The sequence below is a fragment of the Nylanderia fulva genome, unplaced genomic scaffold (assembly GCF_048542155.1).
Source record: "Nylanderia fulva isolate GAGA-0341 unplaced genomic scaffold, ASM4854215v1 Scaffold8, whole genome shotgun sequence".
Lineage (NCBI taxonomy): Eukaryota > Metazoa > Arthropoda > Insecta > Hymenoptera > Formicidae > Nylanderia > Nylanderia fulva.
In genome coordinates, this window is record NW_028190916.1 from 4,993,665 (window position 1) to 5,021,086 (window position 27,422).

At 30.1% G+C, this 27,422-nt stretch overlaps 5 protein-coding genes across 11 annotated transcripts in view; 4 read left to right on the plus strand and 1 right to left on the minus strand.

Annotated features, from left to right (window-relative positions):
• BNIP3 (BCL2 interacting protein 3) overlaps positions 1–12,958 on the plus strand; it is a 30,495-nt gene extending 17,537 nt beyond the window's left edge. For 2 of the 4 annotated variants that reach the window (XM_085489163.1, XM_085489164.1), the window contains exons 3-6: positions 594–681; positions 11,357–11,430; positions 11,742–11,894; positions 11,964–12,958. In XM_085489163.1, the coding sequence (XP_085345289.1) occupies positions 594–681; positions 11,357–11,430; positions 11,742–11,894; positions 11,964–12,036 (388 nt within the window). In that variant the 3' untranslated portion in view covers positions 12,037–12,958. The remainder of the gene's footprint in view (positions 1–593; positions 682–11,356; positions 11,431–11,741; positions 11,895–11,963) is intronic. The other 2 variants (XM_029320334.2, XM_029320333.2) reach the window with 2 other exon arrangements.
• Positions 12,959–13,037: 79 nt separating this feature from the next.
• Positions 13,038–16,852, plus strand: LOC146720027 (kinesin-like protein KIF6). Its single transcript, XM_085489162.1, has 4 exons — positions 13,038–15,445; positions 15,752–15,969; positions 16,160–16,513; positions 16,752–16,852. The coding sequence occupies exons 1-4, from the start codon at positions 15,350–15,352 to the stop codon at positions 16,846–16,848; spliced, it is 765 nt and encodes a 254-aa protein (XP_085345288.1). The 5' UTR covers positions 13,038–15,349; the 3' UTR covers positions 16,849–16,852.
• A 683-nt stretch (positions 16,853–17,535) lies between these two features.
• LOC114934921 (uncharacterized) lies at positions 17,536–20,204 on the plus strand. Its single transcript, XM_085489161.1, has 5 exons — positions 17,536–17,621; positions 18,326–18,392; positions 18,499–18,645; positions 19,415–19,852; positions 20,012–20,204. The coding sequence occupies exons 1-5, from the start codon at positions 17,542–17,544 to the stop codon at positions 20,066–20,068; spliced, it is 789 nt and encodes a 262-aa protein (XP_085345287.1). The 5' UTR covers positions 17,536–17,541; the 3' UTR covers positions 20,069–20,204.
• A 1,276-nt stretch (positions 20,205–21,480) lies between these two features.
• Positions 21,481–24,639, plus strand: LOC114934922 (retinol-binding protein pinta). The gene is made up of 5 exons (XM_029307629.2): positions 21,481–21,853; positions 22,566–22,725; positions 23,507–23,612; positions 23,723–24,101; positions 24,344–24,639. Exons 1-5 carry the CDS (start codon positions 21,679–21,681, stop codon positions 24,421–24,423), a joined length of 900 nt encoding a protein of 299 aa, XP_029163462.1. The 5' UTR covers positions 21,481–21,678; the 3' UTR covers positions 24,424–24,639.
• snu (ABC-type transporter snustorr) overlaps positions 24,584–27,422 on the minus strand; it is a 70,653-nt gene continuing 67,814 nt past the window's right edge. For all 4 annotated transcript variants that reach the window (XM_085489247.1, XM_085489245.1, XM_085489246.1 and 1 more), the window contains one exon: positions 24,584–27,382. In XM_085489247.1, coding sequence (XP_085345373.1) covers positions 27,168–27,382 — 215 coding nt within the window. In that variant the 3' untranslated portion in view covers positions 24,584–27,167. The remainder of the gene's footprint in view (positions 27,383–27,422) is intronic.

Here is a 27,422-nt window from a genome sequence, read left to right on the forward strand (position 1 = left end):
AATGTAGTTGAATTACACGTAAATCTTCAGAGGTTAATTAATTGTTTTGATAATATTATAATAAATATTAAATAATTTGTTTATAACGTTGCGTTTATTCGATGATTGTTTCTAAAATTCTCTTCATCTTTTGAATATTTTATAAACAATATTTTACAATTGGAATTATGATTTAATCCTTCAGCGTTTCAAGTATAAAAAGGTTATTATAATTGAGTTTATTTCGAAATCGATTAATATTTTTTGTAGAAATCAGATAAATGTCAAATCAAAAGATATAGTGCGAAAATAAATATAAACTTTAAAATCTTCACAATTAATTGTTGATTGCCAGTGATAAAATTTTAACAAATAATAAGATGCAATTTAATTCGACCAAAAACTGGCTAAACTTTAAATAGATATAAATTTTAGATCTTGAATAAATGTTAATAACATTGAAATGAGAAATAAGCGTCAAAAAATATTGATAAAATAAATAAGTATAAAAATAACTTTGCGTTTGCGAAATAATTTTAAGACGGAAAATGATCGTTTACACGATCTATGCCGTTTATTTGAATTACAACATTGTTTTTCTTTGCATTTTTTAGCCCGAAGAGCCCACCGAACAGCCCAAACACAGAACTCTCGACCGAAGATGAGCTGAAAGGCGTGTATATAAATTACAACTACAACAAGGTCAGTTTTTCATAATCGATTCTTTACTGCGTACTCTCTGTGCGATTCCACGTGGCTATAGGAAAAAACATATGCTCATTTCGCGTGTATGCATAACTACGTATATTCATCCTCATTATGTCAAAAGCATTATCGTTGTAACTGTCATAAGCATCGTCGGAATCGATCGAATTTTTTGTCCCAGGGATACATCTAGAATCTAGATCACGATAAATTTTTTGTGAGAAAATTTTTATCCCATTGATATTGCTTAATGTTTACATTATTTCATTTGGCAAGATCGAACACTTTGCATTATGCAGTTATATTATGTTCTCTTAAAACGAGGACAAAGTTTCAATTTATAAAGTTAACAGAGAGAGATGTTTAACTATATACAGTCGGTTTGAAGCAATAGCTTTGTGCCGCTTGTCACACATTTCCCATCAAGTTTTTTCCACAGAATGAGTGTCATTTAAATATCTAATTTGTACAACCTTTCCTCTTGCAACGCATAATTCTTGATTCACAAAATAATGAATATTTATCTTCCAATTAATTTATGTTATTAATTACTTTTGAATTGTTTCATATTATTTTTTAAAATTATAAACTCAGTAACAATTTTGCAGAGGTAAAAAAAATTCCTCCTTTTCTTATATCACAATGAAAACAATTTTCATCACTTTCTCGAACATAGATGGCTTGAAAGTAAAGAAAATAATGTAAGGATAATATCGATTGACTTAAAACTACCCTTCTAACTTGTGTGGTACATTATATGTACCGCAATTAATTTGTTACTAATTACTTTTAAATTTTTTCATATTATTTTTTAAATTATAAACTGAGTAACAATTTTGCAGAGATTAAAAAGAATTCTTTCTTTTCTTATATTATAGTGAAAACAATTTTCACCACTTTCTCGAACTGCGAAAATAATATCAACTGACTTAAAACTACCCCTCTAACTTGTGTAGTATATTATACGTACCGCAATTAATTTATGTTAATAATTACTTTCAAATTGTTTTATATTATTTTTTTAATTATAAACTGATAATCAGTAACAATTTTGCAGAGGTAAAAAAATTCCTCTTTTTCTTATATCATAATGAAAACAATTTTCACCACTCTTTCGAACTTAGATGGCTTGAGAGTAAAGAAAACGTGAGGATAATATCGATTGACTTAAGACTACCCTTCTAACTCGCGTGGTATATATATGTGCCACTTATTCGACTGATGCGCAACTGGTTTTATCGAACGAACGGTCTGTTTCTTCTGTACAAGGTCTCCAGATCACTGACTCCATTAGTGCCGTGCCCTTTTTAGCAGTCGCGAATTGCCATGTGTGTTGGATAGCACAAAGGTTTGCATGCGCTGCTAAAATTTATTTCTCTCTTCCTTTTGCCATGTCCCAGTTACGCGAGAACGAACAAAATCCGTTACAGCATACATATACTTTCGACAGCTTTTATATCTGATCCCGACTTTCGATATTGCACAATGTGGCTTTGAAGAATTATATTTTCCATTTGTAAGACGCAGATAAATTACATTAAGAATTAGCAAGTTTAATTTATAATATAATATATACATTTTTTTAAAATTATTTCTTATTTTATTGAATTATTTTCTCTTTAAACCGATGCTATATATATGTAAATTTTCATTTAAATTCCTTTTTATACACTGAAAAAAAATTTATTAACCTAACTAAACTTAACTAATTTAAGTCAAATATATGTTTTGTTAAATTTACTATGTTATATTTAATTTAAATATTTTTATAGGTTCAATTAACAAAATAATATTTAGTTAAAAGATTTAGTCAAGTTAACAAATTTTTTTTTCAGTGTATAAAAAGGAATTTAAATTCCTTTAGTGTATATTCTATACGTTATAATATGCACAACATACATTCCTAACAAGTCAAAATAAAATTTATTCGAATTATAAATTAGATAAAATTTATTTGCGGATTCACGACGCGACGTTTTAATCGATTTTTGTGTGATTCAATGCGTATATACAGTAAGAGACGACGTGTTCGCAGATAGCAAGAACGCGTTGCATATCGAATGAATGCGGTATCTTCGCATTATGTGTACAACCGTTTGTGGAATCGCACCTGTGAGAACCGCGAGTTGAAACAATTTGCATGCAAATGCGACGTTATCCCATAACTATTTATACGGCAAGTCGATGTGAGTTTCGACGATACAGCATTTTCGCTGCGTATTCATGTATACATGTTGGCCTCTAATGTATGTATAATTATCGAAATCTCCTCTCTCGCGCACGCACGATTTCTCAAGAGATATCGAAAGATCACACGATAACATCCCTGCATTGTTTCTTCGCGATTGCGTCTTTCGCACAGCATAGATTTGTATAGAAAAATAAACCAGACGCTAATTTTCGAGAAATCTCTGGTAACTTGTTCGACCTACTTTTCAACAAATTCATTAATTTAGTCTCAAAGTGTCGAGACGATGAAATTCAGATTAATTCTCACACATTAGTAAAAGAGCAAATTAGAGCAGCGAGTTCTCCCCATTTCTAGATCAAATTGCAACAGTTTTTTTTCAACGATAAATAGTGGAAGAATATAATTTTGCTCCGATATATAGAATTATAATAATTTATATCAGACAAGTCGAAAGACACATGTCCGATAAGCTTGATAATTTTGTATGAAATTACACGACGTTTATTTTGAAATATTTGAAGAGAAATATTCTTCACATGTATACAAATTTTTCACCATTTTTTAATCACACTTTACATTGTGCTTGTAAACATACGTATTTTCTTCGTGATTTTTGCAGACGTAGAAATACGTTTCCGGATAGTCTTTTTGTTAAAAGCAGGATAATCAGTACAAAACCTCCTATTTGCACGTTTTATCGCGGAGAACATCGTTATCGCGATATCGAGATTAGCAATTTCACGAAACATTCTCGCGCGGAGTCATATGATTCGATATCGTTGATAAAGTTGGATACGCTTGATTATTTTTTCCGGAAGAACGAAAATAGAGCATCTTTGTCGTTAGACAAAGATTAAGTGTATTGCGAGGTATGACTAACGACGATAACAAATGGATGCGACGTGGACGTCGTATAAGATTTTTCCATGAGTCATTCGCCGTATTCTTTTAACGCATGTCGTCGCCTTTGTGCATTGGTACACAAAAGACGTACTAATTGTAAAATGTGAGTTGGCATGCAATAATATTTTTATTGATTTTTTATTCGCGGAATGTTTTAAGCTCCCGCGTATTTTTTCCCAAACTTATCTTTCCGTGTATGAGAAAATTATCTGAATATTTCTTGAACAATTTAATTAAGTATCATCGTTGTTGTATATACACTGAACCAAAATTATTTAATTCAAATAAATATTTATTTCGATACTCTTTTATACATTATTTATTTGAAACAAATAATATTGATTCGCCGTGAAAAAATATTTATTTGATATAAGAAATCCTTTTTCAAAACAGATAATGAATATTTATTCGTTTCAAATAAATGTGGAAAAGAAACTATTTGAATAAATATTTATTTAAATTTAATAGTTTTTTTTTCAGTACATGCTAACATTAAAAATACAATGTTTCATTGTAGGTAAGTAAATATTTGTAAATTACAAGTGTGCATATTTTTGCACTTATACTTTTGTTTCTATGAAAAGAAGTTGTAGATGATATATCGTGTGTTTACAACTACTTATTGTTAGAAGAATGGCGTAGTAATTTAAGGGGATAATTTTAGAAATGACTTCCCCCTATTTATATAAGCGAAAATTTTCATCTAAAAATATGTATAAATTATTTACCTTATAAACAAGTTTAAAAACAAGAGCTAAATCCTAGAAAACAAACATATATGTATGTATTTACAAGATCTCTGTATCACTCTCTTCCTCTCTCTTTTTTCTCGCTTTAAATTGTGTAACATGGAATGCTTGTTAACGAATAGTGCTTCCCACTTTCTTTCTCCTTTCGCGCATTAATTACTTCACAATACCATGAAAATAGTTAGGGAAACGCTGCAATTTTACTGCCTCATTGTTTTCCAACTTTCATCATGTCGGGAACCTGCAATTTACTTTCTTTCAGTTAAAAAAGCCGTAAGAAATTCTAATTAAGTGAGAAATAAAGATAAGTCGGAAAAATCTAATAATATTACGAAAATTGTACATAGGATGCAGATAAAAATTAATTGTTATGTCAATTAAAAGAATCGTGCCATCGAAAGTTGCGATTTGTTCCTTCGTGATCTCAGTATGAAAATAGAGTAAGATTATCAACACATGCAACAGAGATCACGTGGTTTCTTAAGCCGATCGATGCATAATCCCGTTGTTTTACTTCTCTTTTGATATCCCTCGCAAACCGGTTGTTACAATCGAAGTAAATGTATCCGCGCGATCGCGTTAAATCCGTCGTGAACCGGTTGAGAAATTCCACGTATTGGATTAACTTTTATATATTTTCTATTTCAATTATCAAACTATGTAATAGTAGTAACATTCCGACGCGAGATTATATTTCCCCGATTATTCGAAATATGCGTGATAAATACGTCGACTATAAAAAAATAGAAAGAAGATAATTACGACATCAATTACGATTTATGTCTTGAATTTTATTATCGTAATTATTTTTAGACGCGCAAAGTAAACGAACGATTGGATTAAACAAATTCTTCAGCAATTTCTTTCTGCGCATACTAGCAGAAATAAATTAATTTTTCTTTCCATTTTATTTGTTCACTGAAAAAAACTTATTAACTTGACTAAACCTTTCAACTAAATTACTTTTTTGTTAATTGAACATATATATTAGTATTTAAGCCAAATATACGTTTCAGCTTTTCTCGCAATTTCTTTCTGCGCAATATTATCGTGGAAGAAATAAATATATTTTTGTTATTTAATTTGTTCATTTAAAAAATATTTATTAATTTGACTACCTTTCAACTAAATTACTTTTTTGTTAATTAAACATATATATTTAAATTAAAAAACAAATATACGTTTTGTTAGATTTAATATATTATATTTAATTTCAACAATTCTATATATGTTTTATATATTGTATTGTTTTAATTGACGAAATAATATTAAATTGAAAGGTTTAGTCAAGTTAACAAATTTTTGTCAGTGTCCAATATTAATCATTCTGACGTACGACTTTTTTGTTGGTGATATGATACTTGTGGGTATAGAAAAATAATAGTTTCTTATGAAACACTCTTCAAATGAAGAGAAAGCGGACTGTCTAATTATCTAATCGGTAATGTCTCTTGGTGGCATTGTGCGTCTCTATGACGTAACAAACTTTATTGACGAACGTCAGCAATGACAGAGGGGCGTTTAATCGAGATACGATGTCGCGACACACCACGTACCATTGAACGACGTGGCATTGAAGACTGCGACTTAATCAAAACAGTGCAGAGCGTCAAACGTCAGTTTTAAAGCGTCACCGTCCGATCAGCTGATCGCTCCGTCGCGTCGTTGTGCATTGCGTGCGAAATTTTACGACGAAGAAACGCGATATGTATCCTTTCTTACGTTTCAACCAGTATAATATATCGGATGTCGCACGTTTTCGAAACGTCTTAGGAAACCGCAAGTATACCTAGTTTATTTATATTTTTTATCGCGACTGCACTGCGCATGATGCAGTCTGGTGCATAATGTGCTACATTCGTTCCTACTCGATGCAGCTGACTGTTGCGAGTGAACGTACGAAAGGATTCGCGATAGCGGAACAAGGGCATACTCTGACTGTTAAATTGCGTGCATTAATGCGATGTTTAATTAGACAGGAAACATCGCGCGATTGAGTTGAAGCTTCAAAAAGAAATTCTCGTTTTTCCCCTCGGCACAATCATCTGTTATACTTTTTGCATTTTGTATATGTTTTGGATATATAATATAAAAATATTATTCTCTTGATAAAAGTTGAAAAATAATCTATGATACATGTAATTAATGTGTGCTTGACGTTGAATTATATTTTACAGGAAACTTTAGTTATCAAAATTATTAATTGTGTGAAAATTAATATAATTATGTGAAATAATCACTTTGGCTGAGAGAATTTCTCTCCCCAATTCATCCGGGAAGTGTAATTAGTGTCAGGAACAAACCACATATGATTTCATCTATATATGAGCCGCGATCGTGAAGTAACCGCGATTTTGCGATCATTGCACTCGCGCGGTTGAGGCTCCTCTTAGAATTACTCTCCTTCTCTCTTCCGAGATTAAATCTCGTTTAGAGAAAAATTATTTATTTCGAACTAAAAACTCTTGACAAATAATATAAAAAAATTAATGACGAAAAAAGCGACTCGACCAACAAACACGGAGTCTTTTCCGCAAACAGCGTAATTTTCGATTCGAGTCGGGAAATCTACGATCGAGGGAAAGTAACGTTATAAGTAGTTAAATCTTTAGCGCGCTGGGACAACAACTCGCATACGGTAGTATTGTTAATGAACCGTCGCGAACAGTTTCACGGCTATTGCGCGCTTCCGAGATGAGAGAAAAAAAGCGAGACCGAGATGAAGAGAGGAGAGGCATATATTCTCGAGAACGTCGTAGTATCGACTGGCCAATCGCCGGTCGTGTCGAGCTCACGCCATGCACGACGTCGGCGCCGTTGTGCGAATCCATTCTCCTTTCGGATGCTGAGCCAACACACATTCGATCCATTGACGCGACGATGGAATTGAGTTCTCTCGACGCGTCCTGTGAAGGAAAAAAAGAACCGACAGCGTAATTAGCGCGAAAGGCGTGGTCTTTTTTTTGGCAGGAAATGTTCGAAATTGGATCGATCGAGCGTTTAAAATTAAATTTCCCTCTCGCGCGGATGAAGGGAAATAACCCTGGGGGGTAAATGGGGGTAAATTCGAATCGCGCGTTTTGTTTTCGGCCTTTCTTGCGATCACAAAGAGAATGAAATACGATAGAATGCATATTTTATTTTATAATTTTATTTTTGGAAAATTTTACACCTTTGACAAAGCTAAACGATTATTTATTTAGAGCGATATTATTATTCTATTATTGGATTAAGCCAGAGGCGAATAAATAGAGCATAGAAAATTTTAACAGAAGAACTAATCCAAGATTAGCCGGATCACGATTCTCTAATCCAACACATCTGGTTTTCGCATCTGTGTTTCTTCCTCTTTTTGTTATCTGGCTACCTAGAAGCTTTTCTTGTGTCTACCTGTATTTTCTCGAACATTAAAAGAATTATATGGTATAATGATATAATTAATCAGTATAATATAAAAAAATATTAATGTTAATAAATTAAAAAACAGAAATAGAAAAATGTCTTTAGATACATCATACTCGATAGAACCGATTATCAAAATGAATCATTCACTTTGCGCACTTATTAGACTCTGATATTTAAACTTTGTATCACATCGCACTTTGACATTCTTTTTATTATTTTTGTATCATTGCTGTCTTAACAACATGTCTTAATACGATCTACAAGATCCAAGGAAGATGATGAGAAGGAAAACGCAGTCGTAAAAGTTATTTATAACGGCGGCAAACTCGCGCTTTTCACTGATTGACCGACGAGACGTCCATAATCGAGAAAACTAATGCATAAGATGAAAGGAATCAACGAAGTATATTTGAGAAAAAAAAGGATTCCCGATTCAGCGACTTGGCCTCAATATTTTTTTGCCTTCATGGATCCGGGGAAATTTACTAAAATAACAATCTCAAATTGAAATTTATTTTAATAACTTGATATTGGATCACAAACCACGGAAAAAATTAGCTATTATTGCTAAATTTTAGCTATGACACATGAAATTTAGTTATCATGCTTAAATTAGCTATATGACTAGCTAATATTTTTTAACTACAGGATTTTCCGTTTAAGCTAAAAAATATATATATAAATTTTTGTTACCATAGCTAAAAATAAATGATAACTAAATTTTAGGTTGTAATATAGAGACAGCTAAGCTATGGTGACTAATTTTTTCCCCATGAAATTACGTATGTAAACGACAAAAAATTAATTTTTCTTAAAACATTTATCATTTGATTATTTTTTTTTCTTGAAATTAAAATTTATATTTACATTGAGGACTTCACTAAATTCTTAACATTTTGTAAGAAATGTCCTTTACACACGCAAATATGCATATCGATCATTTTTCATTAAATTGCATCGCAGTTGCGTGTGCAGTTTCGCGACATATTGCACGAAAGCAAACGCCGTTTTTTTTACGTGCTTGTTTGAGTCGCGATAAAGCTTTGAATTAAGTGCACGAGCACAAATTATGGTTATTTTGTAAGTATAAATAATATTTTTATAATCTTACTTTTATATAATATAATTCTCTATATAATTATTAATTGATCTCACATGTATATTACATTTTCTTTTCAAAGAGACAATAAAATTAAAGTAGCTAATGACATGATATGTGCGTTGGAAATAAATATCGTTCTTCGATACGTTCGATTATTGAGTTATCTCTGCAGGTTATCGATTTTACCTGACAAAACTGATCTCATATATTTATGAGGTGACATTGTTTTCTCGATATTTCTGTGTGTGTTCCCGATTGAATGCAATTGAAATCAATATACGGTGAAGGCAAGGAATTCGCAATCTGATCTTTTATCGTCATTCTCCTGTTTACCTGATCATTGATGTCTTTTGACCGCCGATAATCCGGCGAATGATGATCTCGTAAAGCTACAAATCATGTCGCGATAACACGCGTTTACACGCATAATCTTTGCATTGATTGATAGCTCCGTGAATCATTTCGAGGGATTAAGCTTTATCTTAAAAATGCCAGTGCTTCCTATACAACCGTAAACACTGCCATTCAGATATTGCGACAGAAAAAATAAACTGTGTAAAACAAGAAAAAAGATAATAACTTAGAAATATTTTGAAACGATATAGTAACTGGAATATATGAAAATATAAGGTACAATAAGCACACAAAATATTTTGCCTATATTTTTTATATATTTTTTACATTAGTAAAATGAACGAACGAATTTTTAAATAGCTTTCTCTTATTCAATTTCGTATTTAAATTAATATTTATTACTTTTTAATGGATATTTCGATTCCGGTAATTGATATAAATTTTTATTTGATGATGGAATTGCGGAGCGTATTTTAAATATGAATTATATACATCGTTTAATGATTGACAAAATAGCGCAAAAAATATGTATTGCTAAATTTAATTATCCAAATAAAGAAACGATTGTGTATAGTCGTCATTGTTAAGAAGATTGGATTTATCTGCTGCATGATGGTCGGGTCATTTGTCTTCTATATAATGAATATATTGCGACCAACAGTTTTGACGATCTCTCGTCCAACCTCCTGACAGAAACACATAAAATGATAGCAATACAAAGCGCAACTTTGTACGTATCAAATGTCGATTCAATTCGAGAAATTATCAGTATCAAACTTTTATTTCTCATTTAATTTTCTTTATCGTCAACACGCGCAGTACTTTCTTTTTCTTAATGTAAGAGGAGAATTAATGTAATTGGCCGATTATAGAATATCGTAAAATGAAGACAAGCCAAGTATTTTAATTTTGCTATCGACACATTTGTATATATGCCACCCACACATAAGCACTGCTACTATTTTTAATCACATCTTGTATATCTATAAAATGTGTAGTGGTTTATAAAATTATCTGTATGTACGTGTGTCCGTATATTCTTGTACTCCATATTGCGCATTAAATCGTTGACCCAGTTGAAAATAGAAGCAACTACAAATGTTCTATTTTCAGAGACGAAAATCTATTTTAGAAGAAGATAAATCTTGCCAGAGAAAAATGTCCCTGAGAGTTTTCGGAAGATTTACTTTGTGTCAGAAAGTTCTTCGCTTCTTATTTTACAGCATCGATTTAGACTTTTCTGAGCTATCGCAAAACATTGTTGTTTACTGTCCGCGCACCTTTCCTTGCACAAGAATCTGCGCATATTGAATCCGATATACATATACTGCGACACACAAAGGTCATCCTTGAACATTCACTTTTCCACGCGACGCGATCGCCATTCATATAGAGGCATGCTTTGTCGCACTTATTCTTTTCCAAGGTTGGGTAATAACTAATTAATTAGTTCAAAGTTATAAGTAATAACTTTTAACTTAGCTTAGTTAATTTAAAATGTATTAATTTTTAACTTCCAATTTTTTTTATCTCTGAATACCATTATTGTTTTTTGATAAGTTATAAACGTATTCGGTTATTTTAAATTAAAGTAAAATTAATTATTATATGTTCATTTGTCATCAATTGTAATCACCAAAAAATACATTTCTATATAAAAATCAAAATTTCTTTATTATTTGTTTTTATAAATTTTAAAACTTTAACTGAGTTCATTTTTGTTCAGTGCAACTTTTAACTTAACTAAATTAATTTTATAAGTAAACTAACTTTAACTTAACTTCGTTTAAAAAATTATTAACTTACTCAACCCTGTTCTTTTCTGCCTATCATCGTCGATGATCTCCCTCTCCTCTGATGTCTTCCTGAAACGATTGATTTGTAGTTTTCCTCGTTTTTTTCCTGCTAGACGAAGCGAAATTTTTTCCGTCGATCGCTACGAAAGTTTAACGAAATACGTATTTGCAGGAGGGCGAACTTCTAGAAAAGAACACGGATTGGATCTACGAATGGAGCTCGCGACCGGACCAGGCGCCGCCAAAGTATGATATTCTTGATTTGACAGTTAAATGTCTTTGTGTGAAAATAGATCTTTTTTATGCTTTTCGCATTATTAATTATTTATCATGATTAAAATTGCTATTGATTATTTTTAACAAATTGCTGTTACACTTGAATGTCTATGATATACATATATATAAGTAAATCAAGGAAGATGCATTAAAAGTTAGCATGCTAATTTTAGTTATGTCATATTCTGAAACATTTGTCCGCAAATTACATCGTACATTTGTAAAAGAAATTTTGCCACGCGTCCGCAGTCACCTCGACGATCTGCCTTATCGTTTTACAGAGACTGGAAATTTAAGCATCCCTTGGGCAGTAAGAGGAAAACATACAGCATCCGCACCGCAAAGGTTGGCAAAAACGGATTGTTTTCCAAGGAGGTCATTTACACCCTATTCTTTACGAATCTTTTGTCTCTGCTCATCGGCACCGGTCTAGGGTAAAGTTACTTGTAACGTGCTTGAAGCGTGTTATGTTAATTGTCGCACGCTCTTATATTGCTAATTAGGCTCGCTGACTTCTGTTGTAGCGTTTTGCTCACTAGGCGGAGCTTGATGATGTCCCGCGTCGCCATTGAGTGAAGAAGATGATTCTGGGGTGTGTCAGCATCAGGATTTGGTCACGGTTGAATCTGACACGGTGGGAAAGGCTAGAGATGCAAGAAAGACTGAACAAGTCGGTGGGCGATCGAGCCTAAAAACAGTAAACACGCAGCACATAATTCGATTGTCCCGATTTATAATATTAGCACTTTGTATTATAAAAGTTATGTAATATTTTCATCGGTGAAAAATTCCGTTTATTTTGAATCGAAGAACTCAAAAAACGCATTCTATATATTATACTATATAATGCATTTCGTAATTTAAAACTGAGGAATTTTTTTGCCGGTGAAAATATTACATAATTTTTGCTTATTAATTAAATAATCCCATAAAAGAAGTTGAAAGAATAATTTTTAACGTGTACATTTTGGAGAAGCTAGAGTTTGTATGGAAACGTTTTGCGAATGTGTGATATGTATATGCTACATTTTTCAGTAAAAGAAATTTGCGACGATATGATGCTTTCGAAGATCGATTTTGTACTTTAGATGAGGAAATGGATGGAGATAGTAGTATAATCACTAACTTATCGAACATATGCACAAATGAATTTTGCGGAATAATCTTTTTGAGTTTCAATTAGAAATGAGTATCGATTAAAACTGTGACAGATTGAAAAAAATATGTCACTTGTATTAGTGATTTAGGTAAGTCATATTTGGATATTTAGATAATGCTAAATACATGTTAGAAATTGTGCATACGTTTTTTATTTGCAAAATCAGCAACGCAATTCCTGTTATGTGAATTAACAGATTTTCTTTCCATATTCTTAGATAAGTTGCGCGTTATTTAATTTACAATAATGATATTCAACGTACTTTTTATAAGCAATTATTTTGTAATATTGTATGTATGTTGTCATACGCATAATAATAATCGTATTCCGTATATAGTAGTTGGCGTTGGTGACTTTTTAGCGTTGTGTCAAATATTCGATTCTCTTTCCATCGATATATTTTTTTGAAGCTGTTTCTCTTTGCTAAAATTTAAAGTTTTAATTATGGATAATTTATACATAAGAGCGCTTCAAAGAATAAAGGGTTTTATAAGTGCATACTTATGATGAAGTATTCAATTTTCATAAATAGTTTGCATTAATTACTTTTTTGAAATTGTGCCCTAATCTTTGTTCTGCTTTGTAATTTGACTCTCAAAAATCGAATTTGAAGTGACAGAAATTGAACTCTAGACAATTTCAGTGCTATAAGTAGCACACAAATTAAAAATGGATTTAACCTTTTTCTCTTACAACTAGGCAATATACTAAAATAATGTTGCAATTGTATCACGAAAAATGTATCGAACAAACTTTTTTATGTCGGACGAGGAATCGACTGATGAGAAGCACGAGAGTAATGTAAAAATTTTCGTGCGAATTCTACCACTGGAGAAACCGTGTGATTCTTGCGCAAAGATCAATGCGGATAATAAGGTTTGATAAAGAGTTTGATGTCAATCTTTTTTTCGTCAAATTATGATATATTACGAGCTTTTTTGGATATTTGTTTCTAAGCGAAGAAAACATTTCTTCAGCATATTGTTAATGTGTACCACTGTGTATTTATTAAGATTTATACATTTCTTATCATATATATCTTTATTATCATTTATGAATATTTCACAATTTAACATATCGATACGATTTTATTACGTTATATATACGTTAATTAATCTACTATATCATTTAGACAATATACGTGAGATGTTTACAACATATGCGACGAAACCAAACAAGCTCACATCCCATTTATTGGGTGTTTCGGACTGATGAGATATTTCACGAAACGTCCCAAGAAAAAGTATATCGTGCTACAACAAAAGATCTTGTAGAAAAGTATGAATTGATAGTTGAAGTCGATAATATAGCGACATTTCCTATTGCATTGGGATGATAAAATTAGTATTGTTCAATACATCGGTAACAAATTAAATTATGCTAAATTAAAACATTAAATTTGAAATTATTAAATTTAAAATTAATCTAAATTTTATTAGAATTTTTATTAATTATAATCGAAAAAAATTTTCTATTATGTGTATACCTGTGCTAAAAAATTTTTCTTATCATCTTTATCGATATCAAACTTAATTGACTTTTATTATAATTTTCGCATATGTTATTAATATTATATATTGATTATGTCGTAAATATTAATGTAGGTACATACAATAGAAATAATTAATTTAATTATATCGTTATATTATTAAATATATTGTATAATTATATTTGCATATTACTAATTAATTCTAAATTCAGTATTGTGTATCAAATTATTATTAATAATATTACAAATGTTAATGTCAGCATTTGAATTAGCAGAAATTAGTAAAGGTTATCAAGTTTTCCATCAATAAAATTGATAGAAACATTTTTCAAGATAATAAAAAAATTTTTTCGATTGTAGTTAATTACAATCTTTAGATAAAAAATTAGTAATTTCGTATTTTTTAAAAATAAAAACATCTGAAAAAATATATAATATTCGATGAAATAATAATATAGTGTAAAAAGTATCTGACAAAATACGGAAAACGCCGTGTAACGACTATACAAATTAATAAAATTATATAATATATTTAATATACGGAAATAATTTAAGAGTTTTAGGCGGCATAAATTGCGCATTGATCGGTTACGGACAAACCGGATCTGGAAAAAGTTTCACGATCGGCGGTTTTAAGAATAACTGGGAAGTACGTTTTTGGAATATCACTTATCATTCAAGCTTCTAATAAATTCTAACTATGTTGCTTTTAGTGTAGAGGAATAATTCCGCGATTCTTGTCCGATATTTTTACGGAAAAAGTGAATCGAAAAAAAATTAGTGACATACGCTATCGTTTAAGTTTCGTCGAATTAAGGGGTAAAGATGTAATCGATCTTCTCACAACGCCAAAACGCAAGATAATCAACATTAACGAGCGCAATGCCTTCAAGGTATCATCGATTACCAAAATTTTCAAATTTCCGTGTCTTTCGAAAGAAAAAAATATTAGAGATAATTATTAAGATAATTGAATAATATAATTATTTCATACTTTTGCAATTTTCTAGAGAATTCTTACATTTATCTATAATCTAGAATATTTAATTTTAACAATATCTAACGTAAGAGGCAATACAATAAAAAGTGCTAATAATGCAGATACAATATAAACATAACGGTTATGATTAATGATGCAGTTGTGATTCCAGAATATAACTATAGTGGATGTAGAGAATGAAGATGAGACTTTAAGAAAGGTGCTTGAAGGAGAAGCTAAAAGATCGATAGTCAAAGACACAATGTATCCTGTGTCACATTTAGGTGCATCTGTGATTACTTTTCACGTCTCAAATACGAGTTTGATAAAATCACAAGCCATTGTAGCGACAGCTAAAGTAACTTTAATTTTAAATTCTTATCTTTAAAAGATAATTGAAAATTCTCGTATTTTTAAATGCTCTCTCATAAGATAATTTTTACATTTCTAAAGAGAAAGAATTTTTTATGGAAATATTAATACGTCCAAAACATTTTTAAATATGTGTGAAAGAAAATCATATAAATATAATTGAGATGAGATAGAATTTAAATATATAACATATATTTAAGTATTTTAAATAAAATTAATAATGTGATAAAATAAAAAAAATTGCAGAGATTCTAATATTTTAAAAAAATTTATTTTTATCTCTCGATATTAGATACACATTGTAGAGATGGCAGGAATTGGTACGGTAGGAAGTCCATCAAATTGTTGGAAAACAGCGATGGACTTGGGTATGGCGAATTTAATGAGAACGCAGCTGGAACAATACTTTGTGCATCTCAGGAAACAAAGTGCATGCATGTATACTATAATTCGCTCGAATAATTTGCTAAAGCTGCTGAGAGATGCGCTCAACGTCACATCCGTTATTCGGTAAAGAATAAATATTTGAAATAGTGCAAATTATAATTTAGACAGAATTTAATTAGCTTAATGACTAATCTAAACGAAATTCAACATTTTTTTCCGATCAAAACTTTAATTTGGCTCTAAAATTTAACGTGACGTATTGATTGACATATGACGCATTGATTAATTAAAAGCTGGACATCTCATTCGTCAGCTTCGTGTCTCATGTACGCATCACGAGAGAAGATCTCGATGTTACTCTGTCAACCATGCGATTAAGCGCTAAAATTGCCAAATTGAAACCGATCAAAACGATACGGCACATTCAGCCACAGACGGAGCTAATTGTGCAACGGCTGCGAGAAGAAGTGAATGCACTGAAGAAGGAACTGGAATTAAACGATATGTTTTTACATCAGGAAGCACTGATGAACATCTCGAAATTAAGGGCCGAGCAGATTAGTCGAGACATTATGAATTTTTTAAAGGGTTCCATTTCGGAGTTGACGCTTTTTAATGTCACCCAGGCACGACTGTTGATGAAAGTCGCCAAACAATTATTCGACAAGTTTGTTTTCTTAATTATGTTATATAATTTTTTTTTTAAATCTATATATCTTAATTACTGATAATAAAAAAATTGACGAAATTATTATTTTTTTGCAATTATTTTATATGTCTTTGGATTTGGTTTTAATGTGATTCTTATTATTGTATTTTTCGCAGTTAATATTATTAGTATAAGAAAGAATCAATGTAATGATTATAAAATGATAAATGTTTTTATTTTTCCTTAAATATTCTAGATTAATTGTGAAAGAAGTTGAAGCGGAGCAGTTAAAGGAAGCGTATAAAAATGTGATAAATGCATTGACACAAGTAAACGATACTTTATCTGCATAGTTGTTAAAAATACTTAAATTTTGTCACTAAATATCTATATATGTATTTGCTATGAATTTGCATACAATTTACGATTCTTATATATTCACATTTCTTGTTAATATTCTCTTTGTCTCTTCTCACGTGCTGACGCAAACAAGATAATCAATCGAATAAAATAAATTATTTTATTGACGATTCTTTATTTGCACTCTTGAATATTATATATTAAATTATAGTAGAAAATTGCGATTCGAATTATATTCGCAAAAAGATGTTAAATAAAAAAATATGAAATAATATCAAAAGAAACTTTGGATTTCAAATAAATATAACGTTACATAGTGTCATAATTATTTGATTGCAACATTTAATCCTAAAAAGCGGATTTTGGAAATATCGACAATTAAACTTCTAATTTTTGCGTTACGAGTATCAGTTTTATTTGTACAGATTTTATCATAGAATCACATTTATCGAGCGATGTTGAACAGTAAAACGTGCGTTTTGCTTTTTTGATAAATAAACACGATTTAAGTAAGTAAATATTTCAGGTCAATTTGGATAATACACACAAAAATATTATTTCTTCATTATTACTTTTTTGATCGTTTAATTCCTGAATCGTGCTTTCGTGCTTCATCCTCGTACCGCGTTTTCTTGGTAATTACTTTGCATTTCTTCAGCTTTGCAACAAATACACACACCTGCATCATGCTTTATGCTTTATGGGACTGCAGTATATCGGATAGCGCGATGAAACAATCGACAGAAGTTCTATCTAATCTGCATTGGTTTGTGTCATTATTTAATATTTATGCTGTTAACAAAGATAATTGTTTATATTTGAATAAATTTTGCGTAATATTTCGAACAAATTTTAATTTAATTTAATTTAATTTGCGAAAATACTTTATGGATAAGCTAATATATTGCAATTTTGATAAAAGTAATGAATTATAATTAAATTTGTCAATTTAGCTGATGCACAGTTTTTCATAGTTCAACACAGTTCTAACTTTATAGATATATATAATTCTGACTTGTAAAATAATTCTCAATTGTTTTATAATATTCTCAGAATTTAAAACTTTAAACATTTATCTAAACAAATTGATAATATTGGATTTTATTTATGCTTTATTGAATAAAACATAAATAAAATCCAATCAATATAAATAAAAACACTAATTTAGGACATGCATGAATTTTATATTTGGAAGATGACAATATATATATATATATAAAAAGAAACAAGCTTAACAAATCTAAACTATTTTATATTGAAAATATTTTAGGATTTAGTTTACTCAAATTATTTTCTTTTTATAGAAAAAAAGTATCGAAATATTATAGAAATTTTATATGTTGAATATTATGATTTCTAAATTTCAAAATTTATTCGAATTTATCAGCATATTTTGTGAAAATTGAAAATTGTTGTAATTGAATGTTTTATTGTAACATATACCTGTTATTAAATATTATTTTATTCAAGCATATTTCGCCAGTTAATCCATAAACAAAATAAAAACGACAAAGCTGTAAAAAGTAGAAAATGTTCCGTAAGTATCGTGAGTTGCAAATAATGATATAACAAATAGAAAAGCGTATCATTAAATACACAGTTAATAATGTTTGCAAGTTACAAGTAATTTTTTTATCCTTTAGTTATTGAAGAAAAAAATAAACAGCTTTAAATATTTTACAAATAAAGGCATAATGTGTCTGAATATGGCAAATAAGTTTCATGAATGGAATCGGAAGAGCCGTACGATGTTTGGATTGATAATGAAGAATATGGACAATTATACTAAGGTGAATAATCGAAATTGAAAGTTGTCTAGAATCTTGTGAAAAATGAGTGCTTTAAAAAAACATATAGAAAATTCTGTGAAATTATAATTTTTAAATTCATAGATTATATATGTATGTTTAAAACTGTTAAGAAAATATTGTAACTGCATTTCTGTGCATTTTTGTTCCCATAATTTTCTAATGCTATTTTATATTAATAAATGCATCATATACTAAGCCAGAACAATATTATATCTACAGTTAACGTAATTAATAGATTATATATATATATATATATATATATATATATACCATATATAATCTATTAATTACGTTAACTGTCTCAGATGATCAAAAAGAGGCGGAAACGAACATTATCTATACTTATAATTCATATTTTATACTCATATTTTAGATAAAATTATATATGTCCTATTTACAGCGCTTGGCTCTTATTGTCACTTTTTACCTCGTTTGATTAGAAGAATTTTTATAATTGTATTATTATAAATCTAATCAGCTTGAAAAGAATTATTATAATACATATTAATGTATTTATACTAATATTTTATGAATTAATATATTTATACTAATATAATTATAATTTATATGAAACTAATATATAATTAAGACTAATATATAATTATAATACAATTTTCTCTTGAAAAGTTACAGTTTAGTAATTGCAATTTAGTAATTTTTTATTTGATATCATGAAATTTTTACTTCGTTCCTCGAAGTTTCTGTGAAAATAAGAATGCAATATCGTTATTTTATTTCATGTGCATAGCTGAGAAAGGAGTATGAAATGATAAAGTATAATATGGCTCAACTTGCTGAGAGAGAAAGGATTTATGATGATAGTTTCCTTATTTTTGACAACAACAATATCCTTTTTAATAATGGTGTCGCGAATGAAAATGGAAATAACATATTTGAATATGAAGATTTTGAGATAGTTGAGTTTTACGGTAGGATAAATAAGGTGGATGACCGCGAGCTTTTGCTGATAGGAATCGAAACTAAGCTTTACGAGATTCAAGATACATTCTTTAAGAGATGTTTTTCGTTATATCAGGAATTAAATGATTATGGTACGGAGTTGAGACAATATCTATGCAACGACAAGCACACTCTGAAATCATATAAATATCGAAAGAAAAATCTAGGGAAGTTTGTATGCTGCAGATATCATTTATTAAAGCGTATGCTGGAGCGAATTAACAAAGTACGTGCTTTGTTTAATTTATTCTTAGTAATCTTTCAAAAATAAGTATTTTTTGGCATACTCAATGCAAATGTAAATACCTAAATAAAATATCTCGAGTGTGAATTTAAAATACAATTCTTCGTCGCATTTATTAATAATACATGTTTGATTTTCTAGCACAAAAAACGCATCGCTAAATATAATCCTACATACAAGGAAAATAAATGGAATTAGCGATGACATATTTTTTATGTAAACTTTTATATTTGATATTTTATATAAAATGTATATATAGACTTACTAACTTTTTGTTAGTGTATATTCACAAGTACTTGTAAAACATATTCACTTTTTGCTATTTCTTTTTAGACAATGCATGAATGTATTATGTCTTTAAAATGCAAAAGATGAGACAATTTTTCTTATCTTCTGTATTTGTAAATTTAATATTAATTGTCTAATTGTAATTATATAATTGTATTAATATTTAATTATTTGACTTATATTAATATTAATTTTTTGATTTGTATTATAGAAATATATAAAAAATATATATTTATAAATGTGTATTTAATTATACGCGTAGGCTTTAATAAAGTTCATATCTTTGTTTATAAGAAAAATAATGAAATGATTGAAACTATACACATTTTTATTAGTCTTTTTTGTATATAAATGGTGCAAAGTTACACATTTTTTCCAGCGATACAAGATCTGTCGGATACAATCATTGTATCAATTATAAATTATATTAAAATTATGATATTAAAAATTAATAAAATTTTTGATTAAAAAATTAATTATTACAAAATTTAATTTTTAATAAAATTTTAATATTATTTTTTTAAAAACAATATGTCGATTTTTAGAATAATTGCATCCGCCAGATATTGCATCACTGGGAAAAATTATTATAATATGTATAATTTTACAGAATTCCTACATATAGAAAAAGACTAGTAGATGTGTACAGTTTCAATCACTTAATTCTTTTTATTATAAGTAAAGATACGAACTTTATGAACGACCCTCGTATATATTTAAATATATATTTAACATATATGTATGTACAAATTATAATGAAATATAATAAAAAATAAAATTATTATATGTAACTTATAAATATTTTTATTATATATCTAATAGTTTATTATAATGTATATAAAATTTTTAAGGCCTTGGCAAATTTCTTTTTAAAAAGTTCTTTTTAAAAAGACAAGAACTTTGATAATATAATGGATTTATTCGTTTGATTAGTTTCGCTTAATTAGGGCGATGAAACGTTTGCGCTGGTTGATATAAATAAAGACAAGATGTAATAAATAATTTTTTATTTTGATAAATATTGTTATGAAAAATAAGTCGCTCATACATTAGCAATCGCGTATAATTTTTACATCACAAGGGAGAGCAAAAGAGAGAGAGAGAGAGGGAGAGAGAGGTTTATGATAACTTTATCTTTTTTTCTATAATCTCTAATACTAATTGTAAGATAAAAAATATGCTACGATGTAACGAATTAAATTAACGAATAAACTTAAAATCATTTTCCTCGTGATTCAACTTCTCAGAGATAGACGACAAGCACTCGACAAGTTTCCCCTTCCCAAACATCAGTTGTTCAGACATTTATTCTAGATGGCGCATTTCTAGTTGAAGAAATACTGAAGACAATTTGTTGTGAAATTGATTCCGAAGAATACACAGATCATTTTGTTCTATCATTTGCTGATCTGTTATCTTTTGTTAATGCACGCGCGCTCTGCGGTCATAGTTCGGTTTAAGAGTTCACATGAGACGTATGCGGCTCCTCGAAATAGAATTTTGCGCTCGTTATTATTGCGATGATGGATTCACGACACAGATACGCTGATGACAAGCAGTATCAGTACGAGCTGACTAGCGAAGATAAAGAATACGTGGCAGCCCATTTGAACGAGACCGATGAGAATAGAGAGCGTGCAATCGCAGAGATGAAACGCTGGATCGAGCAAAACGACGACTTGTGCGCACGAACAGGTAGAAATAAATGAAATTATTCATTCATCTAGTATATTGATTGCGTTAAAAAATCACTTGGTGAAATTCAATTACGGTCTATTAATTTCAAAGCATTAAAATGATATTTATTTTCAACCGTAGAATTAATGTGACATTAGATCGAATGTCTAACTTATTGCGTCTGTATGATAAAGAAAATGTAACACAGGCAATATTTGATCTCTTAAAATTGATTGAAAAGTTATTTTAAAAATATCAACAAATAAAATTATTCAATAGAAAATTCGTATTAAACAAGAATTTTGTATTGCATTCATATTTACATAATGAATTTGTTACATCTATAATAGTCTGAAAAATAATTAGGCATATTCAAGGAACAAATATGAATGGATATTTTTATATGTGAGATTTTAAAGCACTAATTTTATTCTTTATGATATTAAAGACGTGCTGCTGAGTAGAATCTTAAAATTACAAAATAAACTCAACGGACGACAAATTTTCGTAATTTTTAAATTCTTTAGTTCAGCATAAGTAGGTATTATACATTGTGTTATGAATATATATCTTGTTCTAAATAATTATTTTCTTTATTGAAAATATATATCTTGTTCTAATTAATATTATTTTTATTGAAAAAGAAGAACAAAGCTTGTCTCTAAAATCTTATTTGTGGCATCTTTGATTACGGCTTTTCATCTGAAGAGAGTCCTTAATTTGCTCGCAGATGACTTCTTCATCCTGCATTTTTTGAGAGTCTGCAAATTTAACTTAGAGAAAACTAAGACTAGAATGCGAAAATATTATAAGCAACGACTTGATTTACCAGAATGGTTCACGAACAAAAATCCGTTCCAGCCAGAAATGCAAGAGCTGCTTAACCTTGGGTAACATTACAATTATCTCGGAGTATAATTATTAGAGCGAATGTTCATAAGGAAATATCTCACGATGAGCCTTTTCGGACGATGTTGTGAGATCTATCTAGGCATTTTTTATCTTGTATTTTTTAATTTAAATGAGATCTTTTTTTTGCTTTATTATTTTCAGCATGAAAATAACGTATTATGAGAAGCACTTAAATAGAATGACTAGATTCGCTAGATCTTCATAAACTTCTAGGATTCATAATAATTATTATCACTAATTTTTCTCGTGATCGTGTCAGTCTAATTGCAAATCATATTATAATGTGCATTTATTATTACTTGTGATTCATCACACTTAATAAACATCAATTTATATCGTTGCAGTCTTGAATAATAATTTTGTTTTAAATGCTCGTAATTGATAAATCATCAAATCGTTTTTATTCGAAGGTCAAAGACTAATAAAATTAATTTCTCATTTATTTTGTGCGATATAACATAGTGTTCTCTAAATTGCAATTTTACTTACGAAAACTACCTCATTTTGGTATCGATTTTATTTTTAATTTCTTTTTTTGTATTTCGTTATATTTTAACTTTCTTAATAATTATATTCTAAAACATATTTAACATAAACTTTTATTTAAAAATACAAGAATTGAATTTTTTTCTCTAGTGATCACACAATAATACTTTATTTACTTAAGTTTTGAAGATCGCTAAAAGCATTTTGCTTATGTGAAATTAGAAAGCGCGTCAATTTGTTTGAAGGATTTTGAAATATTTTATCTGCATTTAGGATATTTTTATTTTTACCAAAGCAAGACGATCACAAAAGAATGGTGATTATTATACGTCAAAAACTAAATAATCCGAATGTACACAAGTTTTCGGACTTGATCAAGGTACGATTAATAGTATATGACACCTGAATCGACTTACGAAGTAAACAATCGCGCAAATTCGTATTTTCGACTCTGTATATTTCTCAATTAATGAGAAATTCCTTTTGCAGATCGGCATAATGGCTATGGACGTGATGATGAAGGACCACGTTGTACCGTCTTTGTACGGTCTCGCGTTGTTCATAGACTTGGACGGCATAACTGCACGTCATTTGGCACAATTGAAACCTCGTGCAGTGATGAACATAGTTCACTCATGGCAAAGTTGCTATCCGATAAGACTTCGATCGATTAATTTTATCAACGCGCCGAAATACGTTCATTTAGGGGTGGCAATTTTCAAGTCTTTCATGAACGAGAAGCTGAAGCAAAGATTGCACATTTATACGCGCGATGAAACTATGATGCACAAATGCTTCAAAGATATTTCGATTAATATCCGACCGCTCGAGTACGGCGGCACCGATTGTACAGTCCAAGAAGTAATAGGTAATTATGATAATTGTAAGGAAAACGGAGCGATTGTATATTATATTAGTGAAGAATAGAGAATGACTCTTATTAAGCACAGCAAAAGATTGTTCGATTTTCTGCATTTAGAATTCAAATAAGAGAGCACACGCAATATTTGACTGACAATAAGATAACAATTTGATCATAAAATCGAATTTTAATTTTTGTCAAATATGTAAACAATTATATAAAAAGAAAAAACTTTCACGTACTTGCAGACTATACAAAGAAAGTAGTCGAAGAAAATCGCGATTGGCTTATCGACAGTGAAAAGTACAAGGTTATTCCTAAGCAGTAGTTCGAGATAAGTCACGATTGAATTATAATTCTACACATAGAACGCATAGAAGAAAAATTATGAGAAATCGAAATACTAATGAATCAATTGAGTAGTGATGAGACAATACAGAGCGAAGAGGAAGGATGTATTTATTGTTAAGATGATTGAAATGATATGATTGAAACTTTCCCAATTTTGTTTATGTAAGTAAAATAAAATATACATTTTTTTATACACGTGTTTTCAAGCTTTGCCTTTGCGTCACATATTTTCGTTGACTATCGGACAATTTTTTTCTTCTTTGTCGTCGACGAATGCTCGATGGCGCAATATTTCTCTTTGACAACAAACGAACAAAGATTTACACGTAAAATTGTATTTTACAAGCGAAGATTATTATGATTTATCTATACATAAAGTGTATTAAAATTCGACATTAAAATTTTTTACATATTAAAAAAAATATATTTATATATGTATACACCTAGATTTGCAATCACACGAATTATATACGTCACCATGTATCTAACGATTTGTTCGTATATTACATAATTTTAATCAATTTTGATGCTGTTCTTGTGTTCATGCGCAGAAACATCGTAAATTCATTCATTAGTAAAAAATAACGAGATCGCGGAAGCGGAAGGAAAAAAAAATGATAATCATGTCGCGTCAAGGAGTAATCCGTTTTACTTTATGTAACGAAATTTATCATAAGTAAAATATAACGTGTCGTATTGTATTTCGTTATATTTCGTTACATTACGACAAATTTCGTTATATTACAATATAAAATAATACAAGAAATAAAATGGAATACTCACTGATCACGCGACATTTCCTTTTCATTTCTTCTGCGATCTCGTTATGATAGTTAAATAAAAGATATGTATTTAAGTCATGGGCAAGTAAAACTGCGCTATGATTTAATAAACTGTATTATATTATCTATATTATAACTTATAAATTTATGTGCCTCAACTGCACACGATTCCGTTTTAATTTGGGGTCGATATTTTACCAGGTTTCCTCCATCGTGCCAAATTTTCGTATGGCTTTGTAGAGGTATACTATACCCGATAATACCATCAAGAATACGATTATTTTTACAGTATAGCTTTTTGTATGTATTGTAAAAATCTCTATTTTAGGGTCATCGAGATTAAGCTAACTCTTTATTCTGAAATTTTCTGTTGCCTTTGTCTCATTTTATGCATTCTATGCAATCGCATAGTGAATGTATAGAGAGAAAACAGCAAAAAAAAGTCAGTTGACAGAGATAGCTGCTCTAAAATAGAGAAGATCTACGAGTAAAAAATATTGCTATTTATGCAAATATGCATCTTTATTATTGAACCTAGGTTGGACTAGGAGGTGTCGTGTTTGTTGCTCGATAATTTATATTATAATGTGTTACTGGTATTATTTTTGATCGTATTCTGGAGGTATTAATCCGACGGTTACGATCAGTGAGATGATTGCATGCGGTTCAGCGAGCTCCAGCTCTACCATCCGCGATGCAACGTAAACGACTCTATTTGCGGATGTGAATATACAAATTGCGCGCGATCACACGAGAAAGGGGAATAAAATATTATATGTTTTCTGTACAACATGCAGAGTGTATATTCACTTTCTTTTTTACCTTTACGTACTTTCTATCGAATTATTTACCGATTTATTGTAATATAATTTGCGACAAAACGTCGCATACTTGAAATATTTTACTTTGTCAGTTTGCTCCTTTGTAAGCGATTTTATAGTTAATATTTTCTGTGTAATTTTTAGCCGAAGATGAGTTCAACTTCGTAGGAAAAAATCTGCTCTCTGTTATATACTCTCAACTGGATTTTTGTATCGTTTTTGACAGAGAGAAGATTCACAGGGAAACAGAGAACCCTGGCGGCATTCACGCTATTTTTTTTACAGATGTTGATTAAAAATAGGGACAGATTTCCTAAAAGTAGACAAACGCACTCCCGCAAGGCAAATGCGGCAGTTTTGCGCACACTATTTATTCCCACTATTTATATCATACACACAGCTCAGGCATACACATACGCGCGTTTTACAAGCATTAAGTGCACACAGGAGCAATCACATGAATCAGAGGTTCATTCACCGTGGAGAGTGCTGCGAGATCGTATCGGCAACGCGTCGACACCCGGAATCGAAGCCGATCGAGAATACAGAAATAAATTATTTATATATATATATATATATATATATATATATATATATATGTCGATTTATGCATTGTAATAACGGCAGTTATAGAAAGCTTTTTGAATGCTGACCGACATTTTTTTTTACAAAGCAGAGAGTGAGAGAACTCTTCTAAGATAATAGAATTTCGTGATGTGATAAAAAAAGCAATTGCTCGACCATTGCTTGACATTGCTATAATTTAAATTTATTTAATTATATTTTTTTGATTGTAAAATTCTATATACTTCCTAACTATGTCTTATCTTAGTTTTAACTATCTATGTATAATGTGCGAATAAAAAGAAGACTGTTTTCTTAAGGATCGCTTCGGTGCCAGGTGTGAAAACACAAATTTCCCGATCGACACAATCCAGATCAATTTGTTCGCGACATCCGTCTTGCATCCGTCGAACGCAATTCGTTTAACATTCGGGAACACTTCCTTCCCCGATTCAGCACTCTCGCGTTCCTGTTTCTTCGCGGAAAGAAATTGTTCGCTAAGCACTGCACATCGAATACAATCTGAACGCGAGGACTGCGAGTTCCTTGAGTTATTATCCGCGCTTGAACTTCAGTACCACGAGACTTATCGTGAGAAATACGACAATCCAGATGATGGTGGATAGGAAGCCGTTGTAGACGTTCGATTCTGAGATGCCCCAGCCACGGGTCAACATGGAACGTAGGGCGGTTGTTGCTAGAGTCAGCGGTAGACCTTGCGATACGTATCGCAGGAACGTCGGCATGCCCTCCACAGGCCATATTACACCTGTAAACCGAGAATTGTTATCGCCGTTTATTATACTCGT

What these genes read in the sequence shown, in the direction of transcription:
- LOC146720027 (XM_085489162.1), top strand. Translation starts at nt 15,350, where the DNA reads ATGTATCCTGTGTCACATTTAGGTGCATCTGTGATTACTTTTCACGTC. An exon ending in CCATTGTAGCGACAGCTAAA is followed by an intron (nt 15,446 to 15,751) that starts GTAACTTTAATT and finishes TCTCGATATTAG; the next exon opens with ATACACATTGTAGAGATGGC. An exon ending in AACGTCACATCCGTTATTCG is followed by an intron (nt 15,970 to 16,159) that starts GTAAAGAATAAA and finishes CTCATTCGTCAG; the next exon opens with CTTCGTGTCTCATGTACGCA.
- LOC114934921 (XM_085489161.1), top strand. Translation starts at nt 17,542, where the DNA reads ATGCTTTATGCTTTATGGGACTGCAGTATATCGGATAGCGCGATGAAA. An exon ending in GTTCTATCTAATCTGCATTG is followed by an intron (nt 17,622 to 18,325) that starts GTTTGTGTCATT and finishes ATTTTATTCAAG; the next exon opens with CATATTTCGCCAGTTAATCC. An exon ending in TAAAAAGTAGAAAATGTTCC is followed by an intron (nt 18,393 to 18,498) that starts GTAAGTATCGTG and finishes TTTATCCTTTAG; the next exon opens with TTATTGAAGAAAAAAATAAA.
- LOC114934922 (XM_029307629.2), top strand. Translation starts at nt 21,679, where the DNA reads ATGATGGATTCACGACACAGATACGCTGATGACAAGCAGTATCAGTAC. An exon ending in CAAGAGCTGCTTAACCTTGG is followed by an intron (nt 22,726 to 23,506) that starts GTAACATTACAA and finishes ATCTGCATTTAG; the next exon opens with GATATTTTTATTTTTACCAA. An exon ending in AGTTTTCGGACTTGATCAAG is followed by an intron (nt 23,613 to 23,722) that starts GTACGATTAATA and finishes TTCCTTTTGCAG; the next exon opens with ATCGGCATAATGGCTATGGA.